Raw genomic sequence first — 24,280 nt, forward strand, 5'->3', positions numbered from 1 at the left:
CACGCGCGACAGACCTTGACCCGAAGTCGTTCCCGAGGAGAGAAAGGTCGACCGCCACCGCCGAGACGACTCTTCTGGACTAAAAGTTATTAAACGTCTATGTGTGTGTCAAATCGCTTCTCCGAGATTCCTGCCATCTCATTTCGCGCGGTCCTTCCATTATTCTCTCTCCGCCTCGCGTTTATTAGTCCGTTTAGGCCCACGCGCGCGCGGGAGACGCGCCAACATTCCGCGCGATCGATTTCGTCTCTCGGATCGGATGGCGTGCAACGACGAGGTGGAGGTGCGACACGCGTGTCTCTCGTAATCTCTCTCGCTCGGAGAAACGACCCGGATATATTTGTTAAGCACTAGCTCTCAATCGACACAGCTTACCGATAATAATATTCTCTCTTTCTCTCTCTCTCTCTCTCTTTCATTCTCTCAACGCGATTCATCCTTCGTTACTTTCCGCTTTGTTTTCATGCGTCTATCTTCCCCTCAAAGTCGCTGGCGGGTGCACCGTGTATCTCTCCCGATTCTGATGATCTTTCCCTCGTCGTCGATCCCACACAATCGACGGACGTATTCTCGACTGTCCCAGAGATCGGCCGGGCGCCGCCGCCGTCGCGGCCAACTTGGCCGCGTTCATCTTTCCGGCGACCCGCCGAATCGTAAGCTACAGCGAATTTCATTGCGTATCATCGTTATTTGTTAAGTATACCTAGTGACCTTTCCGCGAAATACACACGAGCAATCGCTACGGGAACATTTACAACGGCCAGCGCTCGATGTTCGCCCTCACGAAGGAATTCCTCGCGCGAATCGTCCTCTCCTAAATCGTTTGTCTGTGTGTTCGAGAGTCGAGAGCACGTCCGTGCAACGCGTGGGACTCTTCATCAACAATTCGACGCTGTGCGGCGTCATCGTCATTTACCGCACGTCACGCGCCGAGTAAGTCGGCGCCCGACGCGGTTTTTACATCAAACATCCTCCTCGTTTCACAACCAATATCTTAATACCAAACGTATTCTCCTTAAATCCTATCTATCCACATCATAATTACGTCCAACATGCAATATAAATGAGAGCTCGTAAAGGAACTTATATATATTAAATTACAAATGCTTCCTCGAATTAATATATATATTATATACGAATTATGTAAAACTCACAAACATGTACAACTTTCAGCACAAAGGAAAAACATGTATCTTATACTCTTATTCGTATTAACATCATTTACGTCATAATCGAGAAATCTGGATGACAATATAAGACAGCGTTTCCTATACGTATCGAGAAACATAAACTATAACAATCTGAATATATTCGTGATTTATTACGGGAATCCCTTTTCCTTCTTCTTCGTGGAGCGCAAAAGGTGACAAATGCTGTGTCAGTGACCCGCCAGCTAAAGGTACAGCGTAGTATCTAATAACCCGAGTTAGACTCTCGCCCTCAAGCCAACCAAACAAATATAATCGCATACAATTACAATACGAATTATTAAATATCAACTCTTATACTCTAACGATAGAATGATCATAATAAGAGTTTGGCAAGCGCTAGGGAAATAGTGCCGACCATACATGTAGAGTGTATGTCCTTGTGTATGTTCTGTGTGTATATTATATAATTTTTCTGTGTACACATCTTCACTTTTGCTTGCTGGATGTTTTACAGAGTGTGCGCGGCATCTCGACGTTAAAGACGTCAGCCGTCCGTCGAAATGCGAGTCCTGCGTTATCGGTCCATTTATAATGTCGCCTCTTCGCGTGGAAATATCAAAGCGGATTTGCCTAGAATAATTTCGATAACCGAAGACAACGGTAGACAAGTAACGTTCTTCAGTGTTAACGACAACAATCGATTAAATTCGATCGTAATTATTTCGTAGAATCAGTTAGTTTTTTTGAATCGATGGCTTTTTATTGATTCTCCCAGACGTCGACGTTCTTGGTTTATTGCATGCGTTTTTCAGGAGGACTCGATGAAAGAAGCGCGAGTGAGACTGAGCTCGCCCGCCGGTTCTGCCATGTCAAACGAGAACACTAAAGACAAGAAAGTTATCTGTTTTCGAGTACGTATTTCGTACGGTTGTTCCATTCTCCAGTCAACTTCTGTTGCAAATCGCATTATATATACACTGGAATTTCTACTTCGTATGGAAAATATTTATCCAAAATATTATGGATAACAATGTGAACTTGATTTTCTTTTAGGAATATCGTAATATAATTTTTGACATTAGATTTATATTTACCTAATAATATGGGATAATAACCTCAAATTTCCCACTTTATCCATAACAATTGAAAAATATTCATTCATCGTGTCTGCCTTTTCTAAAAGTGAACTCGAAATACGTACTCGAATCTCGTAATCTTATCGAGATTGCAAAAAGCGCGCACGACCGAGGACGACGATCTGCATTCCATATTAATAACGCAATCTGTTCCTTCCCCCTTTTTTTGCAAATCACTTTCGAATAGATTTTTATCAAAAATATATATATCTATATGTCTGTATACGTTTGTCTCGCGCTCTCCGCATCTCCGCTCTCTGTTTCTCGTATTTTTCGTCGACGGCGTTAATCGCCCACCCAACGCTCGAGTCTTACGTACGGATATTCGAACGATCAAGGAACTCTTGATGGTTCGGATATGGAGTCGTTGGGTCGCCGGTGTATCCGCCGTCGGAATCAATCGTATCGATATTTTTCGCCCCCACCCTCGGACTCGTCGCCGCTCGATCGCGCGCGATTTTTCCGCTGACAATCGCATCCCGTCGGATCCAACGGGATTTCGATGAATTCCCCTCCACGCGCGCCGCGCTCACTCACTCGCGCTTCCTCCTCTCGTTAATTTTCGCCTCGAATCGTCGACGCTGACGCGACTTTTACACAACGGAGATCAGTCTCAAACGATGCGATCTGTTATTAGTCCGAATACTCGGACTTACGAACTGTGATCCTTCAAAAAAACGGCGTATAAAACGTTCTCGGTAAAAAGTTTAGGCTTGGAAAGATTATGTTTCTCGAGTCTTATCTTCGGCAGTTGCAAGTTACGTTTACGAGGCGATGCACTTCCATCGACGAAAAAAACTTATGATAATAACGTGCGAGATCGAACCTTCAGCTGTTCATACATTCGTCATTTTAAGCCGCAAATTTGTCGATAATCCCGAAGAGTATTTATTTCTGTCGTTTCTCACTCTCCGTTATCGACTCGAGGATAATTTTGTTGAAATATTTCGGGTTCGATCGAGCACAAATTCTTGACTGATTTGATACAAATTTACAGATATTCAAATGTATGTTATAAATGTCACAGAGAGACATTTGCGAACGCAACGCAGAAACATGATGAATCAATCCTATCTAATTTTCGCAATCGAAGCGCAAAGCCCCGTGATTTATTTTCATTTATTGCTCTTAAATGTTATATATAGGTATATATTTGGGTGTATACGTGTATATATGTATGGAGGTACACGGAAGTTCGATCGGTGTTTGACGAATATGTAACAGTGTCTTCTTATGTGTACGTGTGTCAATTATGTGTACATATTCCATAGATAATGCATTAAAGAGGCAAAAGGGAAACAGCTATAGAAAGAGTTAATTTTAAATAGATTACCGGTATTTTCTCTCGTCTATCCATAGGCGGATGCATGCAATAAACACACCGAACTCTAACTACGATACTGATTTTTCGAAGCTTACATGTCTAACTGCACGTGATACACGGCTCCCGTAATACGCCATTCATTCGCATCTCGTGATTAAATACCATGTCACTTAAGACTCCAGCTCGAAAAGATTCCGAAAGATCGCGCGGGTGAGCCCCACCCGCGCTCTCCCCTCCCGCAAGAGACGACTGTCAAACAACGAGATTAGCATCGAGATAGCGATCGAGTTAACTCTGAAATCGCTGGCATTGAGGTAAAAGTGTTAACGTTTGCGCATAACGCCGATATGATAACGAACGGAAAATTATTTCGCCATTTTTCTATGCTTGAGACCTATACACGCGCCGCGTGACAGAATCCAAAGTGGGATTCGACACGTGTCGTCGCGCGCTTTCAAAGTTATCGCGAAGCCTCGATGAAAATGTTCCTGAGAATTTCAACGGGGATCAGTGGGGCCGCGCCTTAAGTGCTAATGGCAGTTCGGATCGTTAACACATAGCTACATGCGCGTGTGTATATATCGTATTTCGATAATAATGTAACGTTCAATGAGCCTAGCGCTAGGTAAGTTTATGCGGTACGTTATCATATAAATCATTTTATTTAATTTTCATATCGTTATCGCAATAATTCCTACACCAGGGAAAACATTGTTAAACATTATCTCTCTCTCTCTCTCTCTTTCTCTCTCTCTCTCTTTCTCGCCTAATATTATTCTTTTTCTTCCTCGTCACTCAACTTCCTTTCATTCTCTCGCGCTCAATAATAATTAATAATCTTCTTTTTCACCTCTAATTTATTATTTCTTTCTCTCTTTCTCTCTCTATCTTTCTCGCTTTGTGTCTTTTCTCGTTACTCCTTCGTCGTCTAACACTTTATTCAGCGCTCGATATAGATATTCATATTAGAAAAATTTGTACTTTTATAGGGGAGGTATCGAGGGACACAGCTGCCTCGCTGTCGTTTTATTTTCCGTGATTTAGTTCGGGAACATCTTACCCAGTCTCGCATGTGTCACTTCCTAAGTCGAGTAATATCCTCTCACGATCTTAATCGAATTGCATCGCAAACATGCATCGTGTTCGCGCAGTTTTTCCGTCCTTGTAAAATGTTCCAATTCGTGTGAGATGTCAGCCTGGTAACCGAACGAAACGCGCGGCATGTCCAACCACGAGGTAATACCAATAAAAAACCTTGGTAAATAAATCGTCAAATTCATCTCTGCACTTCGTCGTCTGTAATATTTTTAAAAGAAAGTCAAATACAAGCCTTTCGTGCGAAAAAAAAAATCGGTATCACGATGTGAAAGAAAATATTAAAAAATCAGATTTATGCGAAGTTGTCGCAAGCGGTTTCTTTATGTATTAGAAAATGTCGACTTTTTTACCGATCGAATGCCTCGTCGTCGTGACTGGACAGCCGCAGGCCGCGTCTCATCTTTTGCATCGATGTAATCAGTACGGTCGAACAAAGTGGAAAAACTGAACGGTTAAATTGGCGAGAAATCGGGTAAAGGAGCTTCGGGATAATCAGAGAACCGAGTAGGACGAGTTGATTCGGGTGATGATTAAAGATCCTTGCAAACCTCGCAGTCACTCTTCTCACATTCACGACCGCTAAACCGAGTCACGATTGTGCGTTCACGTAGCCTTTGCGACTTCCGTCCGAAAAAGACGCGTATCGTCGCGGAGAAGTCGCGACGCGAGCTTCATCGTGACTCCGACTAAGCTATACGAAAATGGGAATTAGCTCCGATTAATGTATAAGTATACATGTACATTCTTTTTTTACCACGTGCAAAAAACGTACCTACAGATAGGACTGATACGAACTACGACGCCTAAGAAAAAGTCCTCTTTTCCTATTTTTTTTTTTTTCTTCTCCTCCCGCGAAAAGGACTCTGGTTAACCGTGAGCGATTCTAAAGCCCCGCCAAATCTTCGATCAAACCGTACACCGCTAGTGGTTATGTAATATGTGTTACCGCTATTACGATTACATGCGTGGTACACGTATATATCTATGTGCGTATATGTAATGTATATTTAACCAAACCGTCGTTACGACCGCCTTTTGTAGATTCCTTCGAAAAAGCTCCGACCTCGCGCGACCTCAGCTTCATCGAATTTCCCTCTCTCCCTCGTTGCCCTCCTACTAGCCTTTTAAATCGTGCAGAACCGCCCGACATCCGCTCGTCGCAATCGGAAGTGCAAACGCCGCAGCTTCTCGCGCGCGCGCGCGCGAGAATACACGCGCGTTCGGTGCTCGTTTATCGCGAACAAGTGCGATGGCATCGAGTTGTCCGTTTTTGCGATTCCTTTTTCTACCGAATAAAGATAGGAGGGCGAACGAGAGTCACAGGGCAGGGCAGTAAGACATGGAAAGGCTATCGCAATTCACTGTTTCCTCCGTTTCTTTTATTCCTTTTATCCCTTTTTATCGTCCATAGCCATCACACACTTCTCCCGCTCTCATTTCCTCCTTGTCTTTTTCTCTCTTCTCCTCTCACCGCCCTCGAAAAGTAAAAAAAAAAAAAGAAAAGAAAAAAAAGATCCGAACGTCCGCGACGAGGGAACGTTAAAGCAGGAAATCAGAAAGAAATTTGGTGCGCGACGTTCCAGAAGAAAGGACGTATCGTTCTTGAAATCTCGATTACACGGAAATGGAAATCGAGAATTCACTCGTTAATCGAGACTTCAATGACGACAACGCGTCGGTGATTTTCGCGATTATATCGAATTTCATTAGCGATACGCAAAGCGCACTTGACGTCCGGAAAATTTAATCTGATATACGGGTCTTCTTGAAAAGGTTTCATTAAAGAACAATAATGTAATGTTAAAAACGTTCTAAAATTTATACCTGATAAAATCTCATTTGCGTGGACATTTGTCGCGGAAAATGTTGACAATTAAAAGACAAATAATCAAATGTTGAACGTGATGTGGCAGCAAATGATAAAATAATATATCGTAAATAAAAAGTGCAGATTAATTTAAACTATTCTTCCGTTTTACGATTATGAAATATATAAATGTATAATCAAAATATTATTATAATAAAATAGATGAGAATTAATCAACTCTATTATCAATTATGTTCAAGATTTAGATAAAAAAAATTAAAGTCTTGCCATTCGTCGTGATAACGAATTATCGCTATATAATCATTTATCAAACTTAAGAATCGAGGTTTATTTGGCGCGTCTTGCTTTGAACAGATAATAAAAATAAAAGCAACTGACTCTTGGCGTTAGAGAACAAGACAATGGAATAGAAGCATAGATGCACAAAGAAAAAGTGAAAATGTCACTGTAAGTGCACGCGCAGTCGTCAGAAATCCTCGCCATGTCTTATTACGAATTTAATCACTACGAACGATCTCGGACGTTGATCTCCGATGGAGAGCGGCAATTTACGCGTCTATCTCTCATCCCTCTCTTTCTTTCTTTCTCTCTCGCTTCCTCCCGAGCAAAAAACACACCTTTCGTCACTTCCCCACTTTCCTCAAACTTCCCGTCGGTTGTGTCCCGTTTGGTCCGCACTACCAGCATGATTATTCGCTTTTGCATCGCAAAATGCTTGTGTCTACTATGATTTCTTTTTTTTGGATCGCTTCCATGCCTGCCGTCCGATCGGTTTTTCTCCTCTCGATTCGCTTAACGACTAAGTTAATACGGCTAAGTGTCTAAAACTACGCGCGGCCTCCAAACGAGGTCTCTCTCTCCTCCTTTCGTCCGCGTCTCGACGATGGCGGATCAAAGCGATTATAAAAGAGCATACTCTACCTAACAAGGGATTAATTATTAAGGTTACATCGACGACACACCCTGCAAACGGTTACGTTCGAGTTACGTCTCGCGTTCGCAGCAACGCGAAAGCTTTCGCGCGATCGATCGTGCCCGTGCGTCGAGCAAAGACTAGCTTTTCAGAAGATCGTTTCGATGCGGCACGATCGTCGATCTCGTAAGCGCTCTGTTCCAGCTTCTGCGAATTTTTATGCCTTCGTTTTTACTCTTCGCGGAAAGTTTTAAGATATTTCCTAACGTATCGGATGGGCTAAGCAGAGGCGAATCTTCGATTACTTCCGTACCCTTCTCGACATCGATACTTAATACGCGCGCGCGCAATTTGGCGTTTCCGAAATTGCCGACGAATTTATATGCCTTAAACTAAACTTAATTAAATGTCTTAATTTGGATAAATACTACCGTATTAATTTCGTACGACCCTTTTCACCGTCTTCGTGATCGACATCAGCGCGATCGCTTAAAAAAATAGGGTACAAAAATTATTCCTCTAAATTTGAGATCTTACCGAATCTAAAGTCGCTTCACCGTATTTTCAATATTATTAATTTTTTTTTTAACACAGCCGAATAAAAATGCCCGAATTATCTCTAAGAAACTTATACGAGAATCTTAATTTTTAGCGTTCTAATCTGCGTTCGCTCGTTAAAAAGAGAAGTCTACCCTTAAGATCCACCGTGAACTTAGCCCCTACTAAAAGCGCGACGATTACGAGAGCGCAATATCGATGAACTTACGCGATCTCTCCCTCGGCCAAATTTCGTTTCGCGTGAATTTTTTTCTTTTTTCTTTTTCTTTATTTTTCTTGACATCCGTTCGTCCGCTCGCTATGCTAATTGTAAAGACGCAAGTATTACGAAGTTTGCCGCATTCGAGTCGGCATTGCTGACGCGATTGGTGTTAATTTACAGTGACAACGCGGATCTTCCTTAAACATGACGAAAGTGTACGTGGCACAGTCTTATACGCTCATCCTCCGTATACGTTGAGGATCCTCGTACGTTTGTCGCCATTGTTGCCGTTTTATGCGTGCGATCCTTGAAAAAAAAAAAAAAAAAATGCACATAGATCTATTTGTTGCGTGCTGTGCAGGTCCGCGAAGTGTATCGGAGAGCTACTTAATAAAGTGGTACCATCCGCGCACGTTGTGCATAGAACTCTTGCTCAAAATTTAGCATAATACGATCGATCGCGACACAATTCCATATTTATCTCATATCTGTCTGATTATCGTTGCAATTTTACTTATCGTTTCGCGGCATGAAGAAAATATTGCGAGAACAGAAGACCCCGATCGTGGTCTGAAAACCTCTCGAATCACTCGGCGTGAGTCACGAAACTTCCCGAGTGTCCCCGAATCGAATACGCCCGTTTGGAGGAAGTTAGAGAATTGTCACCGGGCTTAATCGAAGATCCATCACGTGCACCTGTAGGCCGTTAACGTGTATAGCGTTAACCAAACGACGGGCGCGAATGGTTCCCCGGCAATGACTATGCTTACGAATACAAATTCGATACGACGCCACTTACAGACGGCGCGATAAAGTCTACTGACTCGGGAGGGGGGGGGGAGGGGGATTAATACGGGGAGGTTACAGGGGGTGTATATATGCATAGATATATATATGTATATATATATATATATATACGCTACAAGTGCGATTAAATGCACGAACAGGAAGGGAGTAGCACATCCATACGCCATTCAGACACATCGGTTAACCCCTCTGAGGAAATTGGCTGCAAACGAGTACTTTTGGAATGGAAGGGGGACGGGGGTGGGGGGGGGGGTTGAGGGGGAGAATGGAGCCCTACGAACTAGCGATTAATGCGCGTCTCGTTAAATCCTTAATTACGGTGCGGCACGCGCGACGTCGTTCGCGCGTCCCTTGCGCCGCGAGCTCGCGCGCGAAAGGTCGCGCGCGTACCGCCCACGCGCGGCCTTTTGCGGCGGACCGCGTGAAATATCCGACGTTGACGTGAACCGAAAGAAGAGAAAGAAAAGGAACAGAAAAAAAAAAAAAAAAAAAAGAGAAACCGACTCTATCTCGTTTCTGGAAACGCGCAACCACCTTTTGTCGGTTGTTGCTCTTTTTACGACGACGTTTCGGCGATCTCGCAGTGCGCTCGTCCAGTGATTAATCGTCGATCTGCTTCCTGAAATCTGCCAAGTTTCGAGCGTGAGCGATTGGCTCACGGCTCGCGGGTGAGGAGAGGTGAGGTTGGGGGGGGGGGGGAGCAGAGGAGGGAAGCAGGTGCGGGAGCTGCAATTCGGAAGTTTATCTCGGGAACGCGCCAAACGCCGAGCCGTGAACCAATTGTCTTTACACCTTCGGCCATTGTGCAATCCTGCGTATCGATTTGCTCTTATTCATCTCTTTGTCCTTCACGAACATTCCACCCGCCTCCGCGTGCCCTCGGAGCTCTCTTGAGCGGCTTTGTACGTATGTCACCGGGATTCGTTTAGGCCACCGACGTCGCGCGATTATTATGAAGCGGTGAGTTCGGAATCGAGCGTGTGTCCTTGATAAATTAAGCGCGCAGTTCCGCGGACGGTCCGAAATTAAACGTCAGAGACGATTCGATCACTTTTGTCAAATCTAATTTCACATTCGTTCATTTGCTGTATCCTCGGATTTATTGGCACATTACTCTTCACTTTAACGCTTCTGTGTGCAGAAACTTTTCAACTGTAATAAATCACTTCACTTTTAAAAAAAAAACGATAAACTTTTAACGCGAAAAGATACGAGCGCAAAAAAGCTACTTTAACGGGTGTAAAATAACGTAATAGCGTCTTAAATCGCATTTCGGTTCAGAGAGCTCTACGTTATTAATTGAAAGATTTCGCGTTTCCCGCGTATTCGCCTATCTCGTGACTAGCTTCACTATCGACTTTATGATAATATCTCCGACGCGCTGTGATTCAGAGCGACACGCAGAGGCGAGATGGCAGCGTTATAATAACAACATTATGCTCCTATGTACATTTGTACCTTAGCCAACATATCCAATCCGCCTCGATTACGGCCGAGCTCCCCAGCCGTTCGTTTGAAAATCCAAAGATCCCGCAATTTTTTCACCCCATCTCGATTTAAAGACTATCTCGAACCGAGAGCGATCGGTTTCTTCCGTCGGTTCTTCCACCATTCTTCCGTCTGTCCTTAAAACGCGGCGCTACGTTTCGATGATTTGCGTTTTGTTAATGGCTTCATTTTCTCCGCCGTCTCGCGATAAACCGCTCGCGAATCTTCACGCGCACGTGGGATCGAGAGCTCGGCTCCTTCAATCGTAGAGTGTGAAAGACAGCCGGTGTGTGTACTATTTATGACGTCGGCTAACGCGGTGCCGCCCCCCCTCCCCCCTTGTCTCTCGAGCGGTCTCTCCTCGCTCAAATCGGATGTCCCGGACTCGCCGGAACATTTTTCTCCATTCTTCGGAAGAATCCCTCAAAACGCACAATCCTTGCGAATGTGCGTTTGGTACAACGCGCGCGCCCCGATGACAATCGAGAGGCCAAGACGCGTACACGCGACGCCGCCGACGTGAGAAAAAACAAAATCGCTCGCCAGTAGCGCACTCGATAAAATTTCTTCGTCGTTCTAACGTTCAGTATAACAATCATTAGGCAACGTACATTAATTACATCACTTACAGGATTAATGACAGTGGTGAGAGGGGGGGTAACGGGGCGCGGAAGAGGATGGGATTGTGGAGGGGGGGAGACGGTTTAATAAATCTTTAGGTTTCGAAAGTTCCGACGTTCGCCGGGAAGGGGGGGGGGGGGGGGTAGTAGGGGCAGTGTGCGGGATTTTCGTATTCTGTGAAACTTAATCGGGACTCGAGAGACGCGGAGCGCGAGGGGAAAAAGCAAAGTCCCGCGGGATTTTTGCGATTATTTACCCATCCGAGGTATCGATGCGCGCTCGCTTCTGAACGAGGGCGCCCCCCTCCACTCGTGTTCCACGCGCGAGCAAGCGCGTTACGTCTCTCTCGTCTCTCGCGTAAGATCCGGCTTCTTGAAGCGCGCGCGCGAGTGCGCGCATCGTCTCTATCCATTCTTCTCACTTTGTACGTCTTTCGATAAAAATTGTAGCGCTCGTCGACGGGCATGCTAGATCCGCATCCCTATATCTCTTTTCTCCATTTATATATTCCCTCCTCTCCCTCTTTCTTTCTCTTTCTCTCTCTCTCTCTCTCTTTCTCTCTCTTTTCTCCCTCTGCGCCTGAAAATATATCTAGAACTGGAAAACAGGAGAGAATCCGTTGCTGTCGCGGCACGGCGCCGGCTTCGCGATCGTCACGTCGCAATCTCATACGCACGGTTTGCGCATTCGTAGAAGCCGGTGTGGAAACCTGGCGCGCGCACGAAACGTTTATTGAAAAACGTTCGTGAAACGATTGTCTCGCATAAACACTTTGCGCGAAGAAGCATGTTGAAGAGCGGCGGCGTGACCGCGATCAGCTCTGAGACCGGACTTGTATCTGGTATACACGAGTTAACGTTCATTAACGAATTAACATCACAATCAAGCTATTACAAGTTAAAAATAGCGCAAGTTAATCACCACGAAGGGATGATCGCCCGCCGGCGGATCCTTCAACTCTCTCAAATCAAGTGGCGGTTAACGTGCGGAAACATGGAATTTAACTCTCTGAAGACCAACGTTCCCGCTCTGAAACCGCGTTCTTGAAATCTTCGATCGAGCGGTCATGGTAACTGTGCACTCTCAGGTAGCTCAAAGAGATGGTTTCAGCGCGGAGCCATTGAACACCAAGGGATTAAATAACTTGCCTTTCAAAAATGGTACATATATCTAATATAAATGAAACGGAAAAACTGCAATATATCGTGTTCAACGCAATAAATGTTCGCGCGAATATCTTTCTAGTACGGTACATAGATAATATACGGTTAACTATATGTGTACTTAATGTATGCGCGCACTGATATAACATACGCGCGTATATGTCTATTTATTTTAACGTATTTATGTATTTTCTGCTTATCAATCGTTACCGTTAGAAGCAAATAAAACAAATCTCGAACATCGTCTGGATCTGCGCTCTGTCTGCGAAATAAAAGGAGACGTAAAAGAAAACGATGAACTGAGGAACGAGCCACTAAGTTGAAAAAGAAGCGCAAGAGGTCTAAAAGACAAATATCGCCGGGGCGATATAACGCATTAAACAAAACTAAGAGAAGTCTGCTCTCGGAGGCATCTGGACACACCCGTCACAACGAATTCGACTCCGGACGATGCGTTTATCAGCCAGATGTGTCAAATGGAAACCCTGGTGCATCTTACGTATGACGGTACAATAATTATTCCCTCGCGTATTATTCCCTTATTTAAGAATACAAGTCAAGTTTTAAAATTTATCGTAAAATGTTAATGTAAAATAATTGTCCATTAATTGTTAGAAATTAAACGTATCGTCTGGAATCAAATTTACATATCGAGATTGATTGGCCAGAAGAAAGATCGCTCGCACGGATGGGAGCGCATTCTGTCGCGAGTGTCGGCCTCCTTTCCATCGATCACAAGAAATTATCACCATTTCGCGTACTCGTCGCAATTGTCTGTCAGTACGCTCGCGTAAATAATTGCTGCAGAAAATTGTGACAAAAATGAAAAAAAGTGGGAAGCCGATCGATAATCAAAAATGCCCGTGCCCGAGCTTTTTCCATAACGTTTACAAGTCGAAAAGATAATTGAAGAAAAAAACAAAAAAAAAAAAAGAATGTATACGCTCTGCTGCACGATTGGAACAGCCGGTGCGACTGCTGTATCAACTTTTCGATTTACCGCAATAATTGCGGCTAATAAAAATATTGTTAGAACATATGAGCATGGATGTTTGTCCGTGTGTGTATGTGTGTGTGTGTTTGTGTGTTTCATGCGCCCATGACTACGATGTATCGCGTGACTGTGACGAGAGACCATAAAACCAAGTACTTTTCACAAGCGCCGTCGCACAATCGATCTGCTGTTGCAGTGCGCAGGAAATTCGATGAAGCAGAGATCATTGCGATTAAGTCGCGGGGGGGGGGGGGGATATCGGTTATTCGATACTCCATGTAGATCTCGTTTCACAAACTGTCACGCCTTCGTCGGCGTATTATTATTTTGTAGTCGCGGCGAATCTCGATTCTGTTGCTTCGCCGGGCAAATATTAGCAATGAAATGTTGACGCTCATAACACGTCCTCTCCCGTCTGTAGATCGATAAAATAAACTTATCTCGAATGGTTCCAGCCATTTGATTCGAATAGTATCTACTGCTTTTAAGATAATAATAAAAGATGGATATATTAAATACGAGAGCGGTGCACAATTTCTTCAAGAACCACGGCCAACCTCCCTCACGTTCGTTAATTCTCGATCGTTTATCTTCTATTATTGTCTTTCAACAGCGGATATAATATGCGATCTACATGTCGAAGTTTTGCAATGTATGTGCTTTCTCTACTTCGCGCCTTGACGATTTGCGCTTGAGAAAACAAGAGGAGGATCTTCTCACGTCTCATCATCGATATCGTAGAATGCGTTCGCCATTCATTCTTGCGTGATTCATTTAACGCGTGCAGTTGCGTATGTATGATTTGGTTTGTGTATATGTGTATGTGTGTGCATGTGTAATTCCTTCATTTTTTTTCGGTATATTTCTAAGGAGACCGTATACGTTGCTTCGCGCATGTCGCGACGTACACGTTGAAACGTACGTATATATATATTTATATATACATATACTTCGATATACCTATAGTTGTCTAGCACAGCTGTAAAGACTCTTACTCGCTAAGAGACAAAAATTGATGATCCTTAAACATACGTATTATTCATTTTTTCATATTTTCATATAATATATATATATATATCTATCTATCTATTATATATATATATATATATTTATATATATATATTTCTTCATCTATTTTATATATCGAATTATTTAAACGAACTTTGACCGACGAGAAAATCGTTTCCCTCACGTTCCGCAGCCACGTCAAGGCCGCGTGAAAGGGTTCCAATGAACAACCGATATAATTACTATGATTAGTACATAATAAAATTTTTTCCTCTCCCCCTGTCTAATCGTCTCGGACATTCACAATATGACACAATAACTTATCACTAGGACAATTCGTCCGGTCGTCTACCCGATTTGTTTACGAGCGCCGCTCGATTTCGCGAAGCCCGACGCGCGACTATTCGCGAATCCGTGTGTTTCCTGTCTCAAAAACCTAGACCGGTCTTCCGGTATCGAAATTATCGAGCGGCGCATGTCGCCATTTTCCTGCAAGATCGAATTTCTATCTCAAGGCCGACGTCGATCTTGGCCGAGTTCCCAGCCGCGCTCGAATTCAAGGTCGACCAAGCGCCGGGGGTGGTGCCGTCGAGCCGCGCACATCCTCGCACCTCCCCCCCCGGGGTGAAAGCTCGAGGACAGGATCTCACCTTCGCCTTTCACCTCCCCTTGTCCACCCGCGCTCCGTCTTACCTCCACTCTCTCTTTGGACGCCGGGTGAACGACCGACGAAAACGAAAGGGTGCCTTAACTACGCGAGAAAACCGTCGTTTATAAACTTACTATTTATCGATGATTCAAACCTTCTTTTCTTTTCAAGTAAAGTCGGACTCTACACTAGACTCTATTCATAATTCAACCATTCCATAACCTCTCTATTCCATCACGGAGACTCAACCCCCTTCCCTTCCCCTCCCGTCGCGTCAACCGCGCACGCATTATCATCCCCTCTTCTCTTCCACCCAACCCCATATACAAACGTGCCACGAGAGAACGCTATTCGGATTATATAAAATTCACAAACGCGGGATATATCGATTATTCGGTACATTTCGGGCCGCGTGGGTGACGGCGACCGGTCGACGGTATATCGATATCGCTTCGAAGCTCGCGCGCGGATGTGGAGTCGTCGATGGGGTTGCCGCCACCCTCGTCGGTACCCTAGTCGTCCATATAAAAACACTGATATACAAAACGTTCACTAGATCGACGCTAAACGTCGGCGAACGGCGCGACGAGAATTTTTAATGGATGAATTCGCGTGGTGAAGAAACGCGCTTTCGCGACTTCGCTAGCTCGTGCAAAACGCGAGTATTCCTGCTGCTCAGCCTAAATGTTAAGAATTTACGTAATAGCGAAACCTGTCGGTATAAAGGTTTCTGAAGAATCCTCGATAATGAATAACATTAGAAATGCGCGGTGAGCTGATGGTCTTCTGATTGCTAATGTAAAATATCTGAGAGGCTTGACATTTCAGAAAAATGTAGAAACGGAAAAACGTAGTGGAATCCGTGTGATATGCTCTGGTCATTCGTAATTTGCAAATTTAAACTTGTCAAAAAATGCAGAATTTCTCTTTAAAAAGCCGAATAATGGATGTCTTTTTTTTTTTTTCAATTTTCTTGTCACTCATATTGCCATTTCGATATATTTTAAATCGAATTGATAAAAAAGTGTCTTTCATTTATCTTCCTATTTATTTCTGCATTAACCCAACACAATGACGTTATTAACCAGTCTGCAATTAAGAAGATATCACAGTGCTGTGCTCTACATAGAGCGTATCAAACCCCACAAATGTCAAATTTTCACTAATCACGTATCGCCATGTCTTTAAAAGTTTATTTCTTGAGAATTTAATAAAGATTTAACACCGAAAATCACTGCGAAATATATTTATCTGAATGCCAAATCTTCCAGCGCTTAATTTTTCAAAAACACTTGCTTTTCAGCCTTTTAAATCTTTTCAAATGCTTTTTTTTACATTGGATCTTCATCGCTCGTTACCTCCGGTTAATATTGAGCAATTTTATAGCAATGTCACAGCAGCGAGAGTTGAGTTCGATTTTTAGTTTCTCGTCGCGCGATTCCACCCACGCCGTCGATGAAAATAGCAAAAGTACAAAATCGCTATAATAATTATCCGAATAAAAAAGATTAGCCTAATGTAACGTTAGCCTTATCAACTACGGAGCTAAGTGCGTCGTCGTGCATCGACGCACGATCGATGATAAAAAGACACTTGCTGTCCTTTTAGAAAAAAGCAGCTTGCTACGGCACCGCCATATAGCGAAAAAGCTATACTCTTTCTCCTCCCCCTTCCCTTTCTTTCTCGCGGCGATTCTCTTTCTCTTGTACACAGTCTGCCGTAAATTTGTCACTTCTCTATATTCCGAGGATCCTCCGATATCAGTTCGACGATATGAAAGAATCCGACCGGGACTTTCGTTCGCGTGTTCGCGCATGAAATTATGACGTGAAAGTAAACTGAGGTGCTCGAAATCGCATATTCTCGCGGCTTCGCCCCTAATCTACACTTGCTGATACGCCAATGCCGATCGATCATTGCCAAAGATTCTTTAAATCCTTTAGAAAGACTCCAATAATAATCTCGATATTTTCTCTTGTAAAACGCTGATTTTTTTATTTATTAAAAATTATTGACAAAAATTAATATAAAATTATCTTCTTTCGCATTATTACATATCATTTATTTCCTTTTCATTATTTTATATTTCATTATCAATAAAACACAAAAAAAGATCTGTTAAAATAAACAAATGTACGATATAAAATCTATTACTTTAATAGATTTTGTCATAATATTCTAAAAATTTACAAATTCGAAGATTTTCCAGTTTTAAAAAATAGAAAAATGAAAAACAGCCGCGGAAAGATAAAAAATAAATCTAAAAAAAAAATGCATAATCACGAGGAGTTCTGTTATATTTCTCTTTATTACGAATCTACGCAACGATCAAAATTATTTTGCGATAGCATCGATCGATCCGTGCAAAGCCGCGATAAATAATTGTAACTTCTTGAAACGCCGCTAAAACTTCCTCTTTGTTCCTTTCCCTTTCGCTCGCGACAGGAACTTAGAAGAGCGAATAATAGCGCATACCGTCGACTAATGTGGATTCTTATTAAAAATTGAAAGCAGTAGGGAGTACAGACGACACGTGCGTTTATCGTGCACGTATCATAAGTCATTGAGAAAAATTTCTACACGCTTCCGATCGCACGAGGAACTTGAAGCAATTCAAAAGCTGTCTGCCGCATTAATTTCAATAATCACTCACTTTGAAACATACACGAATATGTTAAAGTTTCTATTATAAAAGCCAATATTTCTCTGCAGGCATCATTTTGTGCAAAAATACAAAATTAAAAAAAATCTATCGATAGAACTCGTTAGCGCAAGAAAAAAAAATAGACTTCTACTTCATAGATCTAGACTTCATCTTATTTTTAGAGGCAATATCGAACCCATTTCGATGCCTCCAACGTCGTTCGAAATTTTTATCGCGCGTGCTGCGAAAACGAAATTCAAGTTCCTCCCGACGTCGATCGAGCAGGCGTGCTGCGTTTAATCTGCGTTTCCAAAGTAGCAAATTGGATAAAGTTGGGATAAAGAATGACAAGGACACGAACTACAAACAAAACTTAAAAACGAACGAAAGATAGAGAATACTAAAACGCTGCTTGCTTGGCAATTGCTCATTTGGCACTCTGAGAAAACGTACGATCGAGACAAAACGATCGGAGAAGGACTCAAAACGCGATCGTCCTTACCTCCGGCACTAAACGCACGAGAAATTAATTAATCCGGGAGTTTAACTTGTTTGCGCACAGAAAACGCGCGTCGTCCGTCTCGCCGATGTTATCGGTTGTCCGAGGAAGATTTTCATCTAGACGCATCCTCAAGATGCTCTTAACTGCGCGTTTTCCTGTGCATATGTATCTTATTTTTTTTTATTTTTTCACTTTTCACCCCCCTCATTATTTGTCTCCTTTCCTTCGATTTTCAATGAATTCGTCACAAGCGAAACTGCACGACTACTTTAAACTAATGATTTTTTAAAATCGTTGAAAAACAGAAAGAATTTGCATCTGTTAATATTATATTTCTTCGGAAAATGCGTCAAAAACTTAATTTGGAAACTCTGTATAAAAAAAATGTGTGGAATTATAATTCATTAGTTTTAACGATATGTCAAAATTATAATTAATTACTCAGTTCGTACTGATACATTTCCGAATGCTACGATATTTCCATGCACAATAGAACAAAATAAAATTCAAAATTAAATTGTTTTCAGCTATTTCAGTATCTATTATAAAAAAAATGTATTGCTTATTCAAAAAAATGAAATAAAACAATGTTGATTTTCGATTCGATGCACTTTGATGCCACAATGGAACAGAATGAAATTTGAAATTAAATTGCTTTCAGCTACTTCAATATCTATTATAAAAAAATGTATTGCTTGTTCAAGAAAATGAAATAAAACGATTTGGTTGATTTTCGATGCGACGTGTGTAATAAAAGCCAACGAAAATTCTTACACATAGACAAAGTAGACGCGCAGCTTCACGATTCTCATTGCGTTAACACGCTTTTTAAGGTACAATTTCGCAGCGAAGCTTCGCTGGCGAAGTTCTCCCACTACGCCGTGAATGAAGGGACATTGTTCAAGTGTTCGCTAGGTGGTTAGTACGGTTTGTACAATCAAATTGCGAAAGCGTGTCGTTTTGAAAAAAAATAAAGACTGCAGACAAAAAGATGGATAGCAGCCAATACCTGCATTACGTGGAGCAGTTTAAACGTACAATTGCAGTTATTATAGAACAAGATATTAGAAGATGACATATAGCCGGAGTAGCTGCTGTGATACATCATGTGGAAAGTAAAAAACGGCGATATGAGATAAAACCTCAATAAAAAGTCATTTGCTACATTTGTAGGTTATGATCGTTTTCGATCACATGTAGTTAGAGTTGCCAGGTCGCCGAGATTTCCGGGAAAGTCGGTTGTCCAATAATTGAAGTTTTTTGTCCCGGAAATACATAATTTTAACGAAATCCCAGGATTCATATTTTTAGGTCATTTATCGCGATCGCAACCGTCGACACTTACATTAAAGATATAAATAATCAGAAAAAAACTTTCAAGAAAACTATACATTCTAATTTTCGACTCGCCTTTCTATTTTAACCTTCTAACCGTGTTCGTTTCGGGTATACTTTGACCATGTTCAGGGTCTAAATAGACCCAATGATGAAAACTCATTATTTAATTAACATATATGTATGTATTTTTTTTATTTTCTTTATTTAGCATTATATAAAGTAATTTAGTACAATATATACTGACTTTTTCTAAAATAATAGCCGTACAAATAATTGGATTTAATGTTCGATAGGTTTAGTTTACACAGATTGTTTAGTACGCGTACCAAATACTAAATTTGCTGGGTCGAAAAAGATCCGAACACGATTAGAAGATTAAAAAAAAAAAAAAAAAAAAAAAAAGACACGAACACCTAGCAACGGCTCTTTTTGCCTTTTTCTCCCAAGATTATTTGTTAATTTATTGGAGCCTTAGTATTATTATTAATTTTGTTAAAAAAAAAAACAATCTATAAGCGTTAATGTTAAAATAAATGATTGAGCACTGAGATTCAGCTACGGCTCTATTTGCTTTATATTATTTTTCCTATTATAAAATAATAGAAGAGTCCTCAACTATTATTAATTGTCACTGGTTGTAATAAATGAGATAACTAGTGCTCAAAATCAGATAGAAATATAGAAATATATTTGTGTATATAACATACATACAGCGCGAATAGCGAACGTGAGCAAGAACATAAACTAACTAAGAACTAAAGAAAGTAATGCGCTTATAACGCCTAATGCCATCTATAGCACGTGAGGACTCAACTCCTGACATTAATTATTGTTAAAAAAAAGTTATTTCAGTTTAAAATGTTATAAGAAAATGATCACAGTGTACCATGATTTATATGGACACACTAACTGATACAAGATTTAAATAAAATACTTTAATAATACTCAAATACTTTAATAATCCATTTTTTTAACCATCGCCTCAGACATATCCCGGAAATGTTGGTATTAGATCTGGCAAATCTACATGTAGCGTAGCGTCACAGAACAGAGCGGGTGTTTTTCGTTTGTTTCGCTGCGTTGCTTCGCTGATAGTTGGGCAATGTCGAACTATGAAGGTGCCTTTTCACGCTGAAGCTCGACGCTCATTTTTAGCGTCAAAATAGGTCACGTGATCAAAGTTGACGCTAGATTGTGAGAAATGCATGAAAAGAGTTTCTCGTCAAATTTAGCGTCAGTCAGCGGTCAGCGTCGGTATTCATCAGTATTCGTATATATCAAAACTGCTAAAAGTTTTTGTCACTGATTTTGTTCAGTTAATTTTTTCACTCGCTTTATTAATAATTATTGTTTTAAATATTAAAAAAAGTGTAATTAAGTAGGAATAAGATAAAAACCTTTGGTTACCAGTTCTACTTATTTTATCGAAAATGCTAAGAAAAAGATATATATCGTTATCAGAATTCACAAAATTATTGAAACAAAACCGACGACGTAAAAAACTTGTGGTAGCAGTTCTGATAAACGAATTGTAACAACAAAAAAGAAATTATCGTAAAAAACGTTATTGGATAAATCCAATATTTATGGAACGATATAATCATGGATTTTATCACGCAATCTTTTCTGTTATTATTTTAGAAGAAATGCAATTTAGAAATTATTTTCGTATGACTCCTGCACAATTTGAAGAGTTACTAAATTTAGTAGCACTATTTATTATGAAACAAACAGTGATCCGGGAGCCTCTAGCCAGGGAGAACAACAGGTCTAAGAAACGTCTAATAGACGTCTATAGATATCTAATAGACGTCTATAGATATCTAAGACGTCTATAGACGTCTTCTGCGTTTTTCTGCGGAAGAACGGTAACCATAGCACGCACAGACAGATCATCGCACAAATCGCACGACTTGACGCTAAAGCTGAAAAAATCCAGCTTCTTTTTCTTGACGCTAGCGTCAACTCGAAGTCACGTGACTATGGGCAACGCTGAAACGAGCGTCCCATGAATTTGCACCTTGCACGTTCCTTCGCTGACTACGCATTTTCACACGAATCGGCGAAGTGGGAGAACTTGGCCAGCGAAGCTTCGCTGCATGAAATTGTACCTTTACACACGGGGCACTGCATTACCTCCTAGACACACTTCCCGACGTATGGATTAAGTATACTTTTTTTAAATCGAAGTAACGTAAAAAAGGTACACGATCGACTATACTACCATGAGAACGGTGGGCGGTCTGTTTGTGGGACGGCCGCTATTGGTGGACAGCAACGACCAGCATCGCCAGAAAAAAAGAAGGTTCTCTTCTCTCCATATATTTTGCTTCTCTCTCCCACTTAATATGTTTATATACACTGGCTACTCCTCGGGCGATCACGACTTTCCGCGAGAATCGTCCGATGGTCGATCGAGGGACGACAGAACCGAAGAGCTGGTGCCGTTCGTTTTTCGTCTAAACTGAGAGAACCGTGTGTACACAGCGAGAGCGAAAGTCCGTCTCGACCACGGACTAAGGAATAGAGGGACGGAGCACAAGCTGTACCGGGGGAGCACATTTGCGGCGGGGGGAGGGGGGGGGGGGCGCCATATTCGTTTAGTAATCACCACACATAGAACTCACTATTTGCGTATGTGTGAATAAAATTATGTAGTAAGATAATGTTTCAAAATGTCTTCTCCAAGAAAAATTTTACTCGATATAATATAGTATACATTACGTGTAGTATATATTTCTAAAATTTTCCTTGAAAAGAACGTTTTGGAACCTAATCTAAATAATAAGATGAACTTCTTATCTATGTGAACTAATTTTTAAATTTTGCTCTAATGTTTTTTGAAGTTCGCTTTTCCTTTCATTTTTTTCATTAGTTATGGAGCAGCCTGGTACTATATATCTAACCATTTTTTATAAAATTTATAGTACAACAATAATAAAACCGCCTAACCTCTTTACGCTTGTCACTCGTTATGTCTAGTGGCACCACTACACGAGTGTAACCATGTCACAGACACAGAATCTCTGTGTGAGAATCGCTACATCAATATGGCGGAAAGCAGTCCTCCCCCGCACGCTTGAATTACCATCCCCTCTCGCCTAAACTAGGACTTTAGACTCGGTCCCCTTTATTCCTTAGTCCGTGGTCTCGACCGATTGGTTTCTTCCTTTTGATGATTTACTTTTACCGATTGGCGCGAATTTTGTCTGTCCTTTGGTAACGTTCCTGTCTCAAGTCGCGGAAAGTCGCGACGCGCGCCCGATCGAATCAACGTTGAAACCCATCGAATGAGTCGTAGATCCTTAAACAAAATCAACATGGCCGCCATAAACGTATAAACTAATAAAATGTAAAAAAAACAACGTTCTCGATTATCTAAGTAACAAACGATAGTTATTTCATCTTTCTTTCCCCCTCTCAATCTTTCCTAGAAAGTAGCCTTTTCTTCTTCTTTTTTTTTTTATACACGTTTACAATAAAGGGAATCGACCTTTTTTTCCGTGTCTAATATTGTGTTATCTCTGCCTAAATTTTTTGTATTTTTCTTATCTTTAAAGAAATTTAACTATAAAACGGGAGACGACGAAATTGCCACTTATTCGAAATTTTCGAAATCATTCGCCTAAAATCACCTAAGATGATTCTGCTAGTAATCGAACGAATTTTTCCAACAAAAAATTTCACTAATTAATTACAGACTTACATCCGAGAAATATATAATGATTAAAATATATAGATATATTACTAAAAAATTAATTGCCACTCATTCAACGAATCGCACGATAAATGCGTAGAAACTTAAACAGCAATATATGGAGAAAAGAAAATGCATTAATTTTGCGATTCTCGTCCGCATCGTCGAACAAAACAGTCGGCGAGGTCGCCGATTCGGCGTCTCCCGTTTAAAATCAAGCTAGACAAACCTACAGTCGCCGTTAAAAAGAAATATCTTAAATTTTATTAGTACTACGAAGAACGCGCTAAGGGGCTCGCGCATACCGTCGTTTGTGCTAAACGCGAAAATGTGAATTAAAACACGCGTTATTGAAGAACACAGCCGTTGATTTGTTCATCGTTTCCGGCTGTTTCGAAAACAAAGATTCCTAAAAGATTAAACGAAATAATCAGCTATTAATCGAAATAAAAAGACCTCCTAAAGCAAATTAAGAGTAATAACATCGGTGGATTCGATCGACAATACGCGCTGGGAAAGACCGCGGCCCCCGAACGCGTTCGCCATTGTCAAATCTCTTACGGAGTCGAAGAGAGAGGATTTCTAAAGCACGGTCGTCCGGAACAAGGAGATCGATTTGTAAAAGAGGGGATACAGGTCGGCCGCGGTGCGCAAACGGCGGCGGTTCGCTAAGTTCTCTAATGGTTACGGCCACTGGCTGTAGAGCTGAAATTGCTCGCGGGTGAAGCAAGCCGAGAGTGGCTTCACGAAGTGGGCGTCGACCGCCCTGCAGTGCGGGCAGGCGAAGACGCGGCTGTAGTCCGAGTAGAAGTTCAGCCGCTGATGAGGGTAGATCAGGGGTTTCTGGCAGCTGTTGCACTGGAACGAAAACGGTACGACACGGTGCGTTCATTTCGTGAAATGTGTCTTCGCCGACGTAACGGACTTGCGATAGAATGAGCGAGCACTTCTTCCACCGTTTAATTCACCGTTCACCCGCAATTTCCGGTTTATCGCAGTACTTGTAATATTTTCAGACTACACAAACCGTTTCAGTAACTATTTCCGAGACGGATAAATTTGAAAAAATAGCATTAAAGTAATGAATCAAAAAGAATTTAAGAAATATGGAATAAAGTTAAAATTTAATCTGCATGTCGAACCACGAGAATTAAAGTAA

The 24,280-nt window shown here is 41.6% G+C and overlaps 1 protein-coding gene and 1 long non-coding RNA gene across 3 annotated transcripts in view; one reads left to right on the plus strand and one right to left on the minus strand.

The window, feature by feature from the left end:
- LOC137000135 (uncharacterized) overlaps nucleotides 1-24,280 on the plus strand; it is a 240,351-nt gene that overhangs the window by 144,909 nt on the left and 71,162 nt on the right. The window lies entirely within an intron of this gene.
- The window catches only part of heca (headcase), a 157,281-nt gene continuing 134,112 nt past the window's right edge, over nucleotides 1,112-24,280 (minus strand). For both annotated transcript variants that reach the window (XM_012372595.2, XM_067355963.1), the window contains exon 5: nucleotides 1,112-23,979. In XM_012372595.2, the coding sequence (XP_012228018.1) occupies nucleotides 23,806-23,979 (174 nt within the window). In that variant the 3' untranslated portion in view covers nucleotides 1,112-23,805. The remainder of the gene's footprint in view (nucleotides 23,980-24,280) is intronic.

This window comes from Linepithema humile, chromosome 5 (genome assembly GCF_040581485.1).
Source record: "Linepithema humile isolate Giens D197 chromosome 5, Lhum_UNIL_v1.0, whole genome shotgun sequence".
NCBI classification, from domain to species: Eukaryota; Metazoa; Arthropoda; class Insecta; order Hymenoptera; family Formicidae; genus Linepithema; species Linepithema humile.